The sequence below is a fragment of the Cyclopterus lumpus genome, chromosome 23 (assembly GCF_009769545.1).
Source record: "Cyclopterus lumpus isolate fCycLum1 chromosome 23, fCycLum1.pri, whole genome shotgun sequence".
Classification (NCBI taxonomy): domain Eukaryota; kingdom Metazoa; phylum Chordata; class Actinopteri; order Perciformes; family Cyclopteridae; genus Cyclopterus; species Cyclopterus lumpus.
Genome location: NC_046988.1, coordinates 17,364,705 through 17,382,321, shown reverse-complemented (window position 1 = coordinate 17,382,321; position 17,617 = coordinate 17,364,705). Strand labels below are relative to the sequence as shown.

General features: G+C 48.2%; 1 protein-coding gene across 4 annotated transcripts; it reads right to left on the bottom strand.

Moving 5' to 3' along the window:
* Positions 1-2,877: 2,877 nt before the first annotated feature.
* On the bottom strand, positions 2,878-17,422 carry parp12b (poly (ADP-ribose) polymerase family, member 12b). Of its 4 annotated transcripts, none has more exons than XM_034526073.1 (8): positions 17,032-17,422; positions 15,306-15,441; positions 12,703-12,994; positions 11,115-11,210; positions 10,393-10,534; positions 10,132-10,300; positions 3,926-4,046; positions 2,878-3,583 (listed from the first exon to the last, which is right to left on the bottom strand). In XM_034526073.1, the coding sequence occupies exons 1-8, from the start codon at positions 17,409-17,411 to the stop codon at positions 3,468-3,470; spliced, it is 1,452 nt and encodes a 483-aa protein (XP_034381964.1). In that variant the 5' UTR covers positions 17,412-17,422; the 3' UTR covers positions 2,878-3,467. The 4 variants fall into 4 exon arrangements, with proteins under 4 accessions (XP_034381964.1, XP_034381965.1, XP_034381967.1 ...); XM_034526074.1 differs by having other exon boundaries at positions 10,393-10,519; XM_034526076.1 differs by having other exon boundaries at positions 12,745-12,994.
* Positions 17,423-17,617: the final 195 nt, after the last annotated feature.

Genomic DNA, 17,617 nt, shown 5'->3' with positions numbered 1-17,617 from the left:
ATCGGGCTCCAGATGGAGTGGGCTGCAACGAGAAGCTTCAAGAACGGGAGGGATAATGACCATAACCATGACTAGTAACCCCTTAATGACCATGACTAGTAGCCCCTTAATGACCATGACTAGTAACCCCTTAATGACCATGACTAGTAACCCCTTAATGACCATGACTAGTAACCCCTTAATGACCATAACCATTACTAGTAGCCCCTTAATGACCATGACTAGTAGCCCCTTAATGACCATGACTAGTAACCCCTTAATGACCATGACTAGTAACCCCTTAATGACCATGACTAGTAACCCCTTAATGACCATAACCATGACTAGTAACCCCTTAATGACCATGACTAGTAGCCCCTTAATGACCATGACTAGTAACCCCTTAATGACCATGACTAGTAACCCCTTAATGACCATGACTAGTAACCCCTTAATGACCATGACTAGTAACCCCTTAATGACCATGACTAGTAACCCCTTAATGACCATAACCATGACTAGTAGCCCCTTAATGACCATGACTAGTAACCCCTTAATGACCATAACCATGACTAGTAGCCCCTTAATGACCATGACTAGTAACCCCTTAATGACCATAACCATGACTAGTAACCCCTTAATGACCATAACCATGACTAGTAACCCCTTAATGACCATGACTAGTAACCCCTTAATGACCATGACTAGTAACCCCTTAATGACCATAACCATGACTAGTAACCCCTTAATGACCATGACTAGTAACTTTTATAATAACGTTATGCTGCATTAAAGCTAGCATGTATTAGCTCACACAAGATGCTAATGTTAGCGTTTGGCTATCAGTTTAAGGCTCAAATGGGTGTATGTCAGATTAAAAATATATATATTAAAAATTAGCATCCCTTAAAAAATCCTTCCAAAGTAGTAATAAATATTCAATAAAATATAAGAGTTAATTTATAAACTGAATTGTATACATTTTATATTAAATCAGCCCCTGATGGCCCAGTGCTGGTTCAGGGTCACGTTCTCTCCAACTCACTGGTTCTCAAACTTTTTGTCGCCCCACTTTGGAGGAAGAAACATGTTCGTGCCCCAACAAAATGTTTTTGTGACTCCTCCATCTGTGCTTTTTCAAATAATAGAATAAAGAAAATTGCAATCACTTTTAATTAAACCAGATTGCTCCATCAGACAAAAACAAATAAAAAGAGCAATCACTTTGTTAGAACAATGCAAATAAAGTTGTGCAAAAAAATATTTGGCTTATTGTGGCAGCAACTAACATGTTTTACACTGAATATCTTTACAAGATAATAACAATAAGTGCAACCTGTGAAAAACAAGTTCAAATATTTGGCAATAAAGAGTTTTACACTAAATATCTTTTCAAAACAATAACGTGCAACCGGTGCAAAACAAACTTAATGCAGATATGTGTCAAATCCACTCAGATTCTCCCTTGATATATATATATATATATATAATCTTCCCTTGATGAGTCTCCTGACCCACATCTCCAGCTTCCTGAGGAAGGTGCAGATGAAGATTTAATTCATTCAGCTTTCCAAATATGTCACAGAGAGGCCAATTTCATCAGAAATTCTTCATCAGAAATCTTGCCTGCAAATTAATAATTATAATTGAATTAATAAATGTGACTATAGTATATGCATGTGTAACGTTACAAAGATTAAATAAGTGGTAAACTGAGTCCACCTCCTCTTTGCAGAATAATATGTGTATGGATAATATGTGTACAGTTTCAATTATATTGTTCTGTCCTGTATGACATTTGTCATGCATATGCCGGATGTTTAACGTCTCTGAGCTCAAAGACAACCCTTTCCCTTGTCTTGTTTCTATGACGGCTCATCTGGCTGGCTGCTAGCGCCTCTCTGTGAATGACAGTGTGTCCATTGCACATTTGGAGAGACTTGATCAGCGCCTGCAAGCCGTGGTCTGCTCTCCATCTGTGCAGAAACCCACAACTGTCCCGTTTCAGCCCGTGTTCCGTCAGGCTGCTCAGAAGCCTAACGAGCTCTTCGTTAAGCTAAGCTACTAAGCTACTAAGCTACTAAGCTACTAAGCTACACGGGAGTCGCAAAGGATCTTGGAAGTCGCGATCGCGCATGCGCAACCTGTGAACGCCGTAACCGTAGTGTAAACATTTACACGTACTTTTGTAATATGTGAAGTTCTGCGCCCCACAGTTTGAGGGCTCCAGATGGAGTGGGCTGCAACGAGAAGCTTCAAGAACTCGACTTGGGGTTTGGGGAGATATACGCTGGGTCACACTGGGAACAACGGGAGGGATAATGACCATAACCATGACTAGTAACCCCTTAATGACCATGACTAGTAACCCCTTAATGACCATGACTAGTAGCCCCTTAATGACCATAACCATGACTAGTAACCCCTTAATGACCATGACTAGTAGCCCCTTAATGACCATGACTAGTAGCCCCTTAATGACCATGACTAGTAGCCCCTTAATGACCATGACTAGTAGCCCCTTAATGACCATAACCATGACTAGTAACCCCTTAATGACCATGACTAGTAGCCCCTTAATGACCATGACTAGTAGCCCCTTAATGACCATGACCATGACTAGTAGCCCCTTAATGACCATGACTAGTAGCCCCTTAATGACCATGACCATGACTAGTAACCCCTTAATGACCATGACTAGTAGCCCCTTAATGACCATGACCATGACTAGTAACCCCTTAATGACCATGACTAGTAGCCCCTTAATGACCATGACTAGTAGCCCCTTAATGACCATGACCATGACTAGTAACCCCTTAATGACCATGACTAGTAACCCCTTAATGACCATGACTAGTAGCCCCTTAATGACCATAACCATGACTAGTAACCCCTTAATGACCATGACTAGTAGCCCCTTAATGACCATGACCATGACTAGTAACCCCTTAATGACCATGACTAGTAGCCCCTTAATGACCATGACCATGACTAGTAACCCCTTAATGACCATGACTAGTAGCCCCTTAATGACCATAACCATGACTAGTAGCCCCTTAATGACCATGACCATGACTAGTAACCCCTTAATGACCATGACTAGTAGCCCCTTAATGACCATGACCATGACTAGTAGCCCCTTAATGACCATGACTAGTAACCCCTTAATGACCATAACCATGACTAGTAGCCCCTTAATGACCATGACTAGTAACCCCTTAATGACCATGACCATGACTAGTAGCCCCTTAATGACCATGACTAGTAACCCCTTAATGACCATGACTAGTAACCCCTTAATGACCGTAACCAGAACCACTGCTCTAAAAGGCCCTAAACTGGTAATCAACTCCGTAAATCAACCAGGGTTTCTCAATCTGGATCTGAGACGTTCTCATAAAAGGGGGCGGGGTTTGCAGCATCTGACTAATCACAAACAAGTCTGCTGCCAGCAGTCCAGATGTGGTGAACCAAGACCAGGCCCTGGATCAGCTCCGCATCAGGTCATGGGTTTTCTGTTTTTCCACGTCGGCCACAGAGAAGAAGCGTGGTCGACGACAGACTCTCCTCTTGGTTTTGTGTTTGGGGTTCCTCTGGTACATGTCTGCAATGAAGGAGACATAACCAATATGTTACATTGCTCTTTTTGTTACTGTTCATTTACAGAACGAAACTTACAAGTATTATTAAATCTAGTGAAAGGCACAAATCTTAGTTTGGGACTTGTGAGAATTATCTATCTTTCCTTGGAACTGATGAAGTGACTTGGGATTTATAGTCTTGATATTTACATTTAATGACTTGGGACTTGTCTTTGGACCAACCCATCTTTGTATTTGTCTTGACATGGGACTTAAATTGGAACTTTCTTATCTTGATATTTGGACTAACCTGTCTTGACTTACAGGTGACATGAAAACACTGCGTAGGTGACAGAAAGACTCACCTTGGAAGCTGATGACATAATGTCTTTGGCCTTTCACCACTTTGACTTCAGCTGTTCTGCCAGAAAGAAAAGCCTCTTCCAGAGTCTGTGATGTCACTGAAGTGGTGCGCTGCTTTTCATCCTGCAAGAGAGAGCAGTTAGCGCACTGATCCTTTAGGCTTAAACTCACCTCTGCAGCTAGTCCCCAGACCTAGTCCCCAGACCTCTACAACTAGTCCCCAGACCTAGTCCCCAGACCTCTACAACTAGTCCCCAGACCTAGTCCCCAGACCTAGTCCCCAGACCTCTGCAGCTAGTCCCCAGACCTAGTCCCCAGACCTCTACAACTAGTCCCCAGACCTAGTCCCCAGACCTCTACAGCTAGTCCCCAGACCTAGTCCCCAGACCTCTGCAGCTAGTCCCCAGACCTAGTCCCCAGACCTAGTCCCCAGACCTCTGCAGCTAGTCCCCAGACCTAGTCCCCAGACCTCTACAACTAGTCCCCAGACATTCTACAACTAGTCCCCAGACCTAGTCCCCAGACCTCTGCAGCTAGTCCCCAGACCTAGTCCCCAGACCTAGTCCCCAGACCTCTACAACTAGTCCCCAGACATTCTACAACTAGTCCCCAGACCTAGTCCCCAGACCTCTGCAGCTAGTCCCCAGACCTAGTCCCCAGACCTAGTCCCCAGACCTCTGCAGCTAGTCCCCAGACCTAGTCCCCAGACCTCTGCAGCTAGTCCCCAGACCTAGTCCCCAGACCTCTACAACTAGTCTCCAGACCTAGTCCCCAGACCTCTACAACTAGTCCCCAGACCTAGTCCCCAGACCTCTACAACTAGTCCCCAGACCTAGTCCCCAGACCTCTGCAGCTAGTCCCCAGACCTAGTCCCCAGACCTCTGCAGCTAGTCCCCAGACCTAGTCCCCAGACCTCTACAACTAGTCCCCAGACCTAGTCCCCAGACCTCTACAACTAGTCCCCAGACCTAGTCCCCAGACCTCTACAACTAGTCCCCAGACCTAGTCCCCAGACCTCTGCAGCTAGTCCCCAGACCTAGTCCCCAGACCTAGTCCCCAGACCTCTGCAGCTAGTCCCCAGACCTAGTCCCCAGACCTCTGCAGCTAGTCCCCAGACCTCTACAACTAGTCCCCAGACCTAGTCCCCAGACCTCTACAACTAGTCCCCAGACATTCTACAACTAGTCCCCAGACCTAGTCCCCAGACCTCTGCAGCTAGTCCCCAGACCTAGTCCCCAGACCTCTACAACTAGTCCCCAGACCTAGTCCCCAGACCTCTACAACTAGTCCCCAGACCCTCTACAGCTAGTCCCCAGACCTAGTCCCCAGACCTCTGCAGCTAGTCCCCAGACCTAGTCCCCAGACCTCTGCAGCTAGTCCCCAGACCTCTACAACTAGTCCCCAGACCTCTGCAACTAGTCCCCAGACCTAGTCCCCAGACCTCTGCAACTAGTCCCCAGACCTAGTCCCCAGACCTCTGCAGCTAGTCCCCAGACCTAGCCCCCATAACTCTGCAACTAGTCCCCAGACCTAGTCCCCATACCTCTGCAGCTAGTCCCCAGACCTAGTCCCCAGACCTCTACAACTAGTCCCCAGACCTATTCCCCAGACCTCTGCAGCTAGTCCCCAGACCTAGTCCCCAGACCTCTGCAGCTAGTCCCCAGACCTAGTCCCCAGACCTCTGCACCTAGTCCCCAGACCTAGTCCCCAGACCTCTGCAGCTAGTCCCCAGACCTAGTCCCCAGACCTCTACAACTAGTCCCCAGACATTCTACAACTAGTCCCCAGACCTAGTCCCCAGACCTCTGCAGCTAGTCCCCAGACCTAGTCCCCAGACCTAGTCCCCAGACCTCTACAACTAGTCCCCAGACATTCTACAACTAGTCCCCAGACCTAGTCCCCAGACCTCTGCAGCTAGTCCCCAGACCTAGTCCCCAGACCTAGTCCCCAGACCTCTGCAGCTAGTCCCCAGACCTAGTCCCCAGACCTCTGCAGCTAGTCCCCAGACCTAGTCCCCAGACCTCTACAACTAGTCTCCAGACCTAGTCCCCAGACCTCTACAACTAGTCCCCAGACCTAGTCCCCAGACCTCTACAACTAGTCCCCAGACCTAGTCCCCAGACCTCTGCAGCTAGTCCCCAGACCTAGTCCCCAGACCTCTGCAGCTAGTCCCCAGACCTAGTCCCCAGACCTCTACAACTAGTCCCCAGACCTAGTCCCCAGACCTCTACAACTAGTCCCCAGACCTAGTCCCCAGACCTCTACAACTAGTCCCCAGACCTAGTCCCCAGACCTCTGCAGCTAGTCCCCAGACCTAGTCCCCAGACCTAGTCCCCAGACCTCTGCAGCTAGTCCCCAGACCTAGTCCCCAGACCTCTGCAGCTAGTCCCCAGACCTCTACAACTAGTCCCCAGACCTAGTCCCCAGACCTCTACAACTAGTCCCCAGACATTCTACAACTAGTCCCCAGACCTAGTCCCCAGACCTCTGCAGCTAGTCCCCAGACCTAGTCCCCAGACCTCTACAACTAGTCCCCAGACCTAGTCCCCAGACCTCTACAACTAGTCCCCAGACCCTCTACAGCTAGTCCCCAGACCTAGTCCCCAGACCTCTGCAGCTAGTCCCCAGACCTAGTCCCCAGACCTCTGCAGCTAGTCCCCAGACCTCTACAACTAGTCCCCAGACCTCTGCAACTAGTCCCCAGACCTAGTCCCCAGACCTCTGCAACTAGTCCCCAGACCTAGTCCCCAGACCTCTGCAGCTAGTCCCCAGACCTAGTCCCCAGACCTAGCCCCCATACCTCTGCAACTAGTCCCCAGACCTAGTCCCCATACCTCTGCAGCTAGTCCCCAGACCTAGTCCCCAGACCTCTACAACTAGTCCCCAGACCTATTCCCCAGACCTCTGCAGCTAGTCCCCAGACCTAGTCCCCAGACCTCTGCAGCTAGTCCCCAGACCTAGTCCCCAGACCTCTGCAGCTAGTCCCCAGACCTCTACAACTAGTCCCCAGACCTCTGCAGCTAGTCCCCAGACCTAGTCCCCAGACCTCTGCAACTAGTCCCCAGACCTCTACAACTAGTCCCCAGACCTCTGCAGCTAGTCCCCAGACCTAGTCCCCAGACCTCTGCAACTAGTCCCCAGACCTAGTCCCAATAGGGTATGGTAAGGTTGTTTATTGTCATTGTAAAAAACAAAATTAAGTTGGCAACTCAGTCAGTAGAAGAAAACCGAGAGTGCCGAGCCTACATGTACATGAGCGCCGCCATCAAAGATGTGTCGCCCAAAGAAGTGGGCGTTTCAATACCAATACCTCTACAACTCGTCTCCAGACCTAGACCCCAGACCCCAGACCTAGACCCCAGAAACTAGTAATGGAATGATAAATGGACCGGTACTTGTCAGGGCTCCAGACTGCGACCAAATGGTCGCATTTTGCGCCTAAAATTAGACACATGATTGACAGCGGGAAGGGGGGGGGAAGACCACGTTATAGGCTAATGTGTGAAAAGAGGCTGAACTTGGGGGTTATCGCGCGAATCCAAAGATTTTACATAGCAGTGTCTCCTGTAAACAGGACAATGGCGAAGCGGACTATCAGTTCGTACTTTCTTCCTAAATGATATAGAGAAGACAAACCCAGAGAATGAGTCCGACTCAGATTGTGAGGAAAAGGCACCTGGCTGAGGTATTTCAGGGAGACCAATTCAATGAACTGCCAATTCTGCTGTCGATACCCACAACATGTGGGGAACTCGACATTTGCTGATAAGACTGGCACTACACAATCAAAACACGACTCGCTGATCAAACTCAACGCCAGTCAGAAACATAAAAGGTGCAATGAAAGTGCAGCTCCACTCCGAGTCGCATTTAGGAGACAAGAGGCTGCTAACCAGTGCGCCGAGGAGGCCGAATGGCTTTTGAAGTTTAACACGGCGTATTTCATTGCCAAAGAACTGCCTTTTACGAAATTTAAAGGCCAACTTGATCTACAAAGGAAAAATGGTGTAAAACTAAACGCAACATACAATAACGACAGCATGCTCACAGTTTGTTGGCATCATCGCAGATACACTGAAACGGAAGACGTACGAGAAGATTAAGGACGCTCCTTATCTGTCAATCATGATTGATGGGGACACAGATACGTCAACAAAAGAGTGTGAAATCATATATGCCAGGATCCTGCAACAAGGTAAACCAACACATGTTTTCATTGGCCACATTGAAGTGCAACATGCTCAAGGTATGTTTTCTCTCAAATTATGTTTAAACTCAATACAGTAACTTCTGAAGATGTTTTGCAGTTCATGAAGGCAAACAGGCACCATAATGATTAAGCTGTTAGGCTGGTGGTAGGACTAACACATAAATAATTGTGCACAATATGTGATTTCATTTTAAGGTGTATATGATGCCACCAAAGAGGCCTTCAAGAAACTAGGGACAGAAACAGGTTAGACAAGACAGTTGCCATGGGAGCTGACGGTGCAGCTGTCAATGTTGGGCATAAAGGAGGTGTAACAGCCCTTCTCCAAGCTGAGGCAGGGGCTTTTATTGTCCCATTTCATTGCATGCCACATAGGTAGGTCAGGTGAACCATCAGGCTAAAGATAGGCTATTAAGCAATTATGTATGTTTAAATTTAAGTCAAATTCATTTTAATTGTAGGCTGGAGCTGGCAATGCTGTCAGTGAAAGGAAAATTCCCATGGTGGATCATGTCTACAGTCTCCTCAACTTGGTTTGGAAAACCTACCACTACAGCAGCAAGTCTATGAGAGAACTGCGAGCACTTGGAGAGGAGCTGGGTGTGCATGTTAATGTGCCAGGTAGTGTCAGTGGTACACGCTGGCTTGCACATGTAAACCGTGCGCCCCTAAAATGTTAAGTTAGGGGCCACAGCCAAACGAAATGAGAGAGGCTAATGCTGCGTTCACACCAAACGCGTCGAGATCCAATGCAAAGTCAATGCACAGGCGCGTTAGACACAAAAAGGGGTGTGGCTTATCTCAGTGGCTTATCTCCATGGCTCGTCTCTGTAAAAACAGTTCTAATTTCCGCCATTCACCACGGTCGAAATAACCACTAGTTCTGCTTTATACTTGTTGTGGACATCCCATAAACGTGGGAACATCTAACGCCCTGGTGTCTGGGTTCATAACATCACCCGTAGGCTCACACCACTCGGGGAGTTTCACCGACTCGATAACTTCCGCTTCCAGCGCTACCAGAGCAGCAGCAGCCCAACGGGCGGAGCATCTCAACGCTGATTGGCTGGCAAGCTGCAAGTTGAAATATTTCAACTCTGGCGAAATTTAGCAACGTGTGAAACGCGTCTATCGCAACGCCCGGCGAATTTCGCAAACAAACGCGTCTGTGCGTTGACTTAAATGGGATCCAGACGCACGAAAAATTCGCAACGCGTTTGGTGTGAACACCCCATAAGTTTCCACCTGCACATCAGCAGTAACTGACATTCATACACATTCTCACACACAATTTTAGGAATAGTCCCCAGACCTCCACAACCAGTCCCCAGACCTCTACAGCTAGTCCCCAGACCTCCACAACCAGTCCCCAGACCTCTACAGCTAGTCCCCAGACCTCCACAACCAGTCCCCAGACCTCCACAACCAGTCCCCAGACCTCCACAACCAGTCCCCAGACCTCTACAGCTAGTCCCCAGACCTCCACAACCAGTCCCCAGACCTCTACAGCTAGTCCCCAGACCTCTACAGCTAGTCCCCAGACCTCCACAACCAGTCCCCAGACCTCTACAGCCAGTCCCCAGACCTCCACAACCAGTCCCCAGACCTCCACAACCAGTCCCCAGACCTCTACAGCTAGTCCCCAGACCTCCACAACCAGTCCCCAGACCTCCACAACCAGTCCCCAGACCTCCACAACCAGTCCCCAGACCTCTACAGCTAGTCCCCAGACCTCCACAACCAGTCCCCAGACCTCCACAACCAGTCCCCAGACCTCTACAGCTAGTCCCCAGACCTCCACAACCAGTCCCCAGACCTCTACAGCTAGTCCCCAGACCTCCACAACCAGTCCCTAGACCTCTACAGCTAGTCCCCAGGCCTGGAACAAGTCTCTAGACGTCTTAAGTAAGTCTTTACCGGAACTGCAACTAGAACCCCTCCTGAAATCCTAAACCCTCCAATCTTTACCCGTACATTTTCCCCAGCAGTCCGACTCACCGGCTGTCCATACTCCATCCAGTTCCCCTGGTCCCCTTTATAGTACCACAGCCACACAGTCGTCAGGATGTAGTGAGGTGGCTTTGTTACAGAGGAAATCGTGGAGAGACGGCGAACGGGCTGCCGCCCTTGAGTCATCGTCAGGAAGTTGACGGGCTGATTGGCGCAACTTAAAACAAAAGGAACAAATAGTTTGAATCAGCTCCTCATCAACAGCAGATTATCAGAAAACCTGAACACAGGTGAGATATGATCTCTGACCTCTGACTCTTGGACGGGTCACAGAAATCTCGCTCCATGTCCTCCATGGGCTGCAAGTCGGTCCAGCTGACGCCATCAAACACCTCCCACTTGTAGGGGAGCTGGAAGTGAATCAGGCGACACTCGTCTACACAAAGAGAAACTACAGTCACAATAAAACCACAACTTTAAATGTGACGAGACTTCTATTTGATAAAGACCCATTTTAAAACAGCCTGCATGCCGACAAAAATCACAAAGATTACCACAAATCCATGAATTATGAATGTTCTTTCCTATATATATTAAGAAAACATTGAACTGTGTGGAATAGATTTGTTTTTAAAGAGTCAATTTAGACTTCAGAATTTTGAATGGATATTGGAGAGGGTGTATATGGTCTTATTTTAAATCTGTTTAGGAGAAAAATCTATTATCTAAAAATAATAACTGATTTAGAAGAAAAATATAATTTAAAAGAAATAAGAATTTGGATTAAAATATGGAAGGAGAATATTTCATTCTGTTAGAAGAAACTGGGAGTTATTGTATGCAAGTAAACTAAACCAACTGTATTTGACTTATTTTGTTTGATATAAACTGAAGTCATTGTTCCTCACATCACACTCTGAGGATCAGTTTAGTTCAGAGTCACTGAGCTATGAAGAGAGTCCACGTTGACACTTTGCTGCCACCTAGTGGAGCTTAAAGGAAACAGCACCTCAGACTGAAGATGAACTCACTCTGGAACCTGCAGCTGTTTCTGGTGAAGTGAAGACAGATTTCCTGCCTCTCGTCCGTCTGATCCACAGATTTAGGAAAAGAATCTGGAAGCTTCTCTGAAAGACACACAAACAACCGGAGAGTCAACAAAACCACCAGATGGTTTAACAGTGGACATGGATGCAGAGGAAGCTGACAGTGAGGTGAACAGGTGTGTTGGTGTCACCTGTGGCAGCAGCAGTGTAGTGTTGGATGTTTGGTGTAAAGCTGACAGTGAGGTGAACAGGTGTGTTGGTGTCACCTGTGGCAGCAGCAGTGAGGTGAACAGGTGTGTTGGTGTCACCTGTGGCAGCAGCAGTGAGGTGAACAGGTGTGTTGGTGTCACCTGTGGCAGCAGCAGTGAGGTGAACAGGTGTGTTGGTGTCACCTGTGGCAGCAGCAGTGAGGTGAGGTGAACAAGTGTGTTGGTGTCACCTGTGGCAGCAGCAGTGAGGTGAACAGGTGTGTTGGTGTCACCTGTGGCAGCAGCAGTGAGGTGAACAGATGTGTTGGTGTCACCTGTGGCAGCAGCAGTGAGGTGAACAGGTGTGTTGGTGTCACCTGTGGCAGCAGCAGTGAGGTGAACAGGTGTGTTGGTGTCACCTGTGGCAGCAGCAGTGAGGTGAACAGGTGTGTTGGTGTCACCTGTGGCAGCAGCAGTGAGGTGAACAGGTGTGTTGTTGTCACCTGTGGCAGCAGCAGTGAGGTGAACAAGTGTGTTGTTGTCACCTGTGGCAGCAGCAGTGAGGTGAACAGGTGTGTTGGTGTCACCTGTGGCAGCAGCAGTGAGGTGAACAGGTGTGTTGGTGTCACCTGTGGCAGCAGCAGTGAGGTGAACAGATGTGTTGGTGTCACCTGTGGCAGCAGCAGTGAGGTGAACAGATGTGTTTGTGTCACCTGTGGCAGCAGCAGTGAGGTGAACAGGTGTGTTGGTGTCACCTGTGGCAGCAGCAGTGAGGTGAACAGGTGTGTTGGTGTCACCTGTGGCAGCAGCAGTGAGGTGAACAGGTGTGTTGGTGTCACCTGTGGCAGCAGCAGTGAGGTGAACAGGTGTGTTGTTGTCACCTGTGGCAGCAGCAGTGAGGTGAACAAGTGTGTTGTTGTCACCTGTGGCAGCAGCAGTGAGGTGAACAGGTGTGTTGGTGTCACCTGTGGCAGCAGCAGTGAGGTGAACAGATGTGTTGGTGTCACCTGTGGCAGCAGCAGTGAGGTGAACAGGTGTGTTGGTGTCACCTGTGGCAGCAGCAGTGAGGTGAACAGGTGTGTTGGTGTCACCTGTGGCAGCAGCAGTGAGGTGAACAGGTGTGTTGTTGTCACCTGTGGCAGCAGCAGTGAGGTGAACAAGTGTGTTGGTGTCACCTGTGGCAGCAGCAGTGAGGTGAACAGGTGTGTTGGTGTCACCTGTGGCAGCAGCAGTGAGGTGAACAGGTGTGTTGGTGTCACCTGTGGCAGCAGCAGTGAGGTGAACAGGTGTGTTGGTGTCACCTGTGGCAGCAGCAGTGAGGTGAACAGGTGTGTTGGTGTCACCTGTGGCAGCAGCAGTGAGGTGAACAGGTGTGTTGGTGTCACCTGTGGCAGCAGCAGTGAGGTGAACAGGTGTGTTGTTGTCACCTGTGGCAGCAGCAGTGAGGTGGTGGATGTTCCTGTAGATGAAGGGCAGCTCCTGGATGACTGCTCCACTCAGTCCTCTCTCCTCCAGGATGCGGCGGCCATGTTGGTTGATGGCGTGCTGCCGTTTACACCCGAGTCCAAACATGCAGTCGCCCTGAACGAAGTGCTGACACAGGTGCACTTTGGTGCAGTTCTCCTGGAAGGTGCAGCCACCATGGAGACCGGAGCCCTTGTTGTAGTGCAGACACACCTAAGACAGGAAGTTAATTATGACAAAACAACTCAAATGAAATACAGTAATAAGGAATAAGTAACACAGGAGATTATTATTAAAGATGTCGCATTTCTGATGAAATAGTGAACTCATAAAAGGATAAAACATGAACCAATCAGACGTGGTCATTATAAGACCTGGTAATTATGTGTGTTTATCCTGTGAGATGAAAAGACGTGAAAACACCTGACTGAACAAATCTTTCTACTTTACCTGAGGAAACTTCCCTCAGTCAAGCGGACACTTTGGTATTTTCTTTGTTTTTCTTTTTTCTTTCTTACGCAACCTTCTGTTTAAACTTCTTCAATGCTTCTCTTCTTCGCCCTCTTTGGACTTTTAAAAAGAACGTGTTTTCATCGTTATTGTGAAGCCTATTCTGACATGTTGAGTCACAGCGTTATCGTCCAATCACAGAGCAGGATCCTGCCCACAGACAGAAGCTACTCAGTTCAAACACAGAAGAGACAACGTACCTGTTTGAGTGCAGATCAAAGAACAAAGGAGAAGAGTCAGTGGGTAGAAAGATGATACAGTATCTGCTGTTATTGTCTACATGATTATTACAGTATTACAGGTGTGTATTACAGCTGTGTACGGTATGTATTACAGGTGTGTATTAGAGTTGTGTACGGTATGTATTACAGCTGTGTACGGTATGTATTACAGGTGTGTATTAGAGTTGTGTACAGTATGTCTTACAGATGTGTACGGTATGTATTACAGGTGTGTATTACAGCTGTGTACGGCATGCATTACAGGTGTGTATTAGAGTTGTGTACAGTATGTTTTACAGAAGTGTACGGTATGTATTATAGCTGTGTACGGTATGTATTACAGGTGTGTATTAGAGTTGTGTACAGTATGTATTACAGGTGTGTATTAGAGTTGTGTACAGTATGTTTTACAGAAGTGTACGGTATGTATTACAGGTGCGTACGGTATGTATTACAGGTATGTCTTACAGCTGTGTACGGCATGCATTACAGCTGTGTACGGCATGCATTACAGCTGTGTACGGCATGCATTACAGCTGTGTACGGTATGTATTACAGGTGTGTATTACAGCTGTGTACGGTATGTATTACAGGTGTGTATTACAGCTGTGTACGGTATGTATTACAGGTGTGTATTAGAGTTGTGTACAGTATGTTTTACAGATGTGTACGGTATGTCTTACAGCTGTGTACGGCATGTCTTACAGCTGTGTACGGCATGTCTTACAGCTGTGTACGGCATGCATTACAGCTGTGTACGGTATGTATTACAGGTGTGTATTACAGCTGTGTACGGTATGTATTACAGGTGTGTATTACAGCTGTGTACGGTATGTATTACAGGTGTGTATTACAGCTGTGTACGGTATGTATTACAGGTGTGTATTACAGCTGTGTACGGCATGTCTTACAGCTGTGTACATGCCTACAGGTGTGTACGGCATGCATTACAGGTGTGTACGGCATGTCTTACAGGTGTGTATTACAGCTGTGTACGGCATGTCTTACAGCTGTGTACGGCATGTCTTACAGCTGTGTACGGCATGCATTACAGCTGTGTACGGCATGTCTTACAGCTGTGTACGGCATGCATTACAGCTGTGTACGGCATGTCTTACAGCTGTGTACGGCATGCATTACAGCTGTGTACGGCATGTCTTACAGCTGTGTACGGCATGTCTTACAGCTGTGTACGGCATGCATTACAGCTGTGTACGGCATGTCTTACAGCTGTGTACGGCATGCATTACAGCTGTGTACGGCATGTCTTACAGGTGTGTACGGCATGCATTACAGCTGTGTACGGCATGTCTTACAGGTGTGTACGGCATGTCTTACAGCTGTGTACGGCATGCATTACAGGTGTGTACGGCATGTCTTACAGCTGTGTACGGCATGCATTACAGCTGTGTACGGCATGTCTTACAGGTGTGTACGGCATGTCTTACAGCTGTGTACGGCATGCATTACAGGTGTGTACGGCATGTCTTACAGGTGTGTACGGCATGTCTTACAGGTGTGTACGGCATGTCTTACAGCTGTGTACGGCATGCATTACAGGTGTGTACGGCATGTCTTACAGGTGTGTACGGCATGTCTTACAGGTGTGTACGGCATGTCTTACAGCTGTGTACGGCATGCATTACAGGTGTGTACGGCATGTCTTACAGGTGTGTACGGCATGTCTTACAGCTGTGTACGGCATGCATTACAGGTGTGTACGGCATGTCTTACAGGTGTGTACGGCATGTCTTACAGCTGTGTACGGCATGCATTACAGGTGTGCGAGTTACCTCTGGCAGCAGGGCGGGGTCGTTCTGCAGCAGAAGCAGGAACAGCTGGTCTTCGTTCAGTTCGTGAAGCGTACACTCTCTCAGTATCTCAAAGTTATGAGCTGAACGAATGTCGTGGGAGAATTTACACGACTTCCTGTGACAAATGTAGTAGGTTGGAAATACTACAGGTTAGTTATATTGAAAACAGACCCCCCGCCCCCTATTCTTGTAAATAATTGAACTATTCTCACACTCGTAACACACTTTATATCAAAGCCTGTGTAGCCACCTAGCCTGTGTAGCAACCTAGCCTGTGTAGCCACCCTAGCCTGTGTAGCCACCCTAGCCTGTGTAGCCACCTAGCCTGTGTAGCCACCTAGCCTGTGTAGCCACCCTAGCCTGTGTAGCCACCTAGCCTGTGTAGCCACCTAGCCTGTGTAGCCACCCTAGCCTGTGTAGCCACCTAGCCTGTGTAGCCACCTAGCCTGTGTAGCCACCTAGCCTGTGTAGCCACCCTAGCCTGTGTAGCCACCTAGCCTGTGTAGCCACCTAGCCTGTGTAGCCACCTAGCCTGTGTAGCCACCCTAGCCTGTGTAGCCACCTAGCCTGTGTAGCCACCTAGCCTGTGTAGCCACCCTAGCCTGTGTAGCCACCTAGCCTGTGTAGCCACCTAGCCTGTGTAGCCACCCTAGCCTGTGTAGCCACCTAGCCTGTGTAGCCACCCTAGCCTGTGTAGCCACCTAGCCTGTGTAGCCACCCTAGCCTGTGTAGCCACCTAGCCTGTGTAGCCACCTAGCCTGTGTAGCCACCCTAGCCTGTGTAGCCACCTAGCCTGTGTAGCCACCTAGCCTGTGTAGCCACCCTAGCCTGTGTAGCCACCTAGCCTGTGTAGCCACCCTAGCCTGTGTAGCCACCTAGCCTGTGTAGCCACCTAGCCTGTGTAGCCACCCTAGCCTGTGTAGCCACCTAGCCTGTGTAGCCACCTAGCCTGTGTAGCCACCCTAGCCTGTGTAGCCACCTAGCCTGTGTAGCCACCCTAGCCTGTGTAGCCACCCTAGTTTTTTAAAGATTTGTTATAGTTTAATAAATTAATAATACTAATAAGAGCATCTGTTCTTTCTCTCTTATCAGTACATTCATTTGAAAACAATGTATTGTGCTTCATGTTGTTTGTTCCAAACTCATTAAAAAAAGAACATGTGCTGTTTATCGATGATAAAAGTAACGTTTATTGTGAAATAAAACTGAAACTGAAAATGTATTGGCTATCAATCAATTCCTATTCTGACAGCATTATCGTCCAATCACAGAGCAGGATCCGAGTCCGAGTCCCCGCCCACAGACAGAAGCTACTCTCAGTTCAAAGCACCGGTTTGAGTAGAAAGATGATCAATAACCTGCACTGAATGAACCCCTTAAAACACCATGAATAACACATTAATAAGAGCCATCAGGAGGAGAAGACCGTACCATTAATGTATGGAACAGTCCACAAAGAAATGCAATAGTTCATCTGCTCTAGTTATCAGAGAAGACACGGATCAATAACCTTCTGATCGATCACGTTCTGACAGCTCATCAAACACTTTAGTTTCATTAAGTTGCATTTCTCTGTAAACATGACGTCACCATTTTAGATCAGGTTTCGTTTCCTTAACTTTCGTTTCTTCATTATATCCCTCCGCATGAAGTAGTCCTCAATAAGAGCGGAGAACCATCTAGAATCTCGCTGCGCGCGACTCACCTGCCTTTCCCGAACCTGCAGTTTCCGTAGATGAAGAACTTGCAGATGTGGAGCTGCGGGCAGCGGCCCTGCGCCTCCTCCCGGCAGCCCTGCGCCTCCTCCCGGCAGCCCTGCGCCTCCTCCCGGCAGCCGCCGCTCTCCTCCCGGCCATACCTGCTGCACAGCCGCAGGGAGGTCTTGGCCACCACCGTGCAGTCCCCGGCCCGTTCCCCGGGGACCAGCAGGAACCGGGGACACTTCTGGACCATGAAGCAGAACTCTTCCTTAGTGACGTCACAGCGCTGCAGCAACTTCCGGTGCAGCTCCAGCAGCTGCATGGACCCGGAGCTGCTGCACAAGAGGCCGCTGGCAAGCGTCACCTCTCTGCTGAAGCCGGCCATGTCTGCTGGTCTCTGCGGGCTCCAGCGAGACTACATCAGCAACACACTTCCGCTTTCAGCCTGTCAAAATAAAAGCACATCTCCACTGTCACTGTGTGACCACAATACAATATATACTAGAATGATGAAGATGATTAATATATATATATTATTTATATATTATATATATATATATTATATATAATATATATATTATTTATATATAA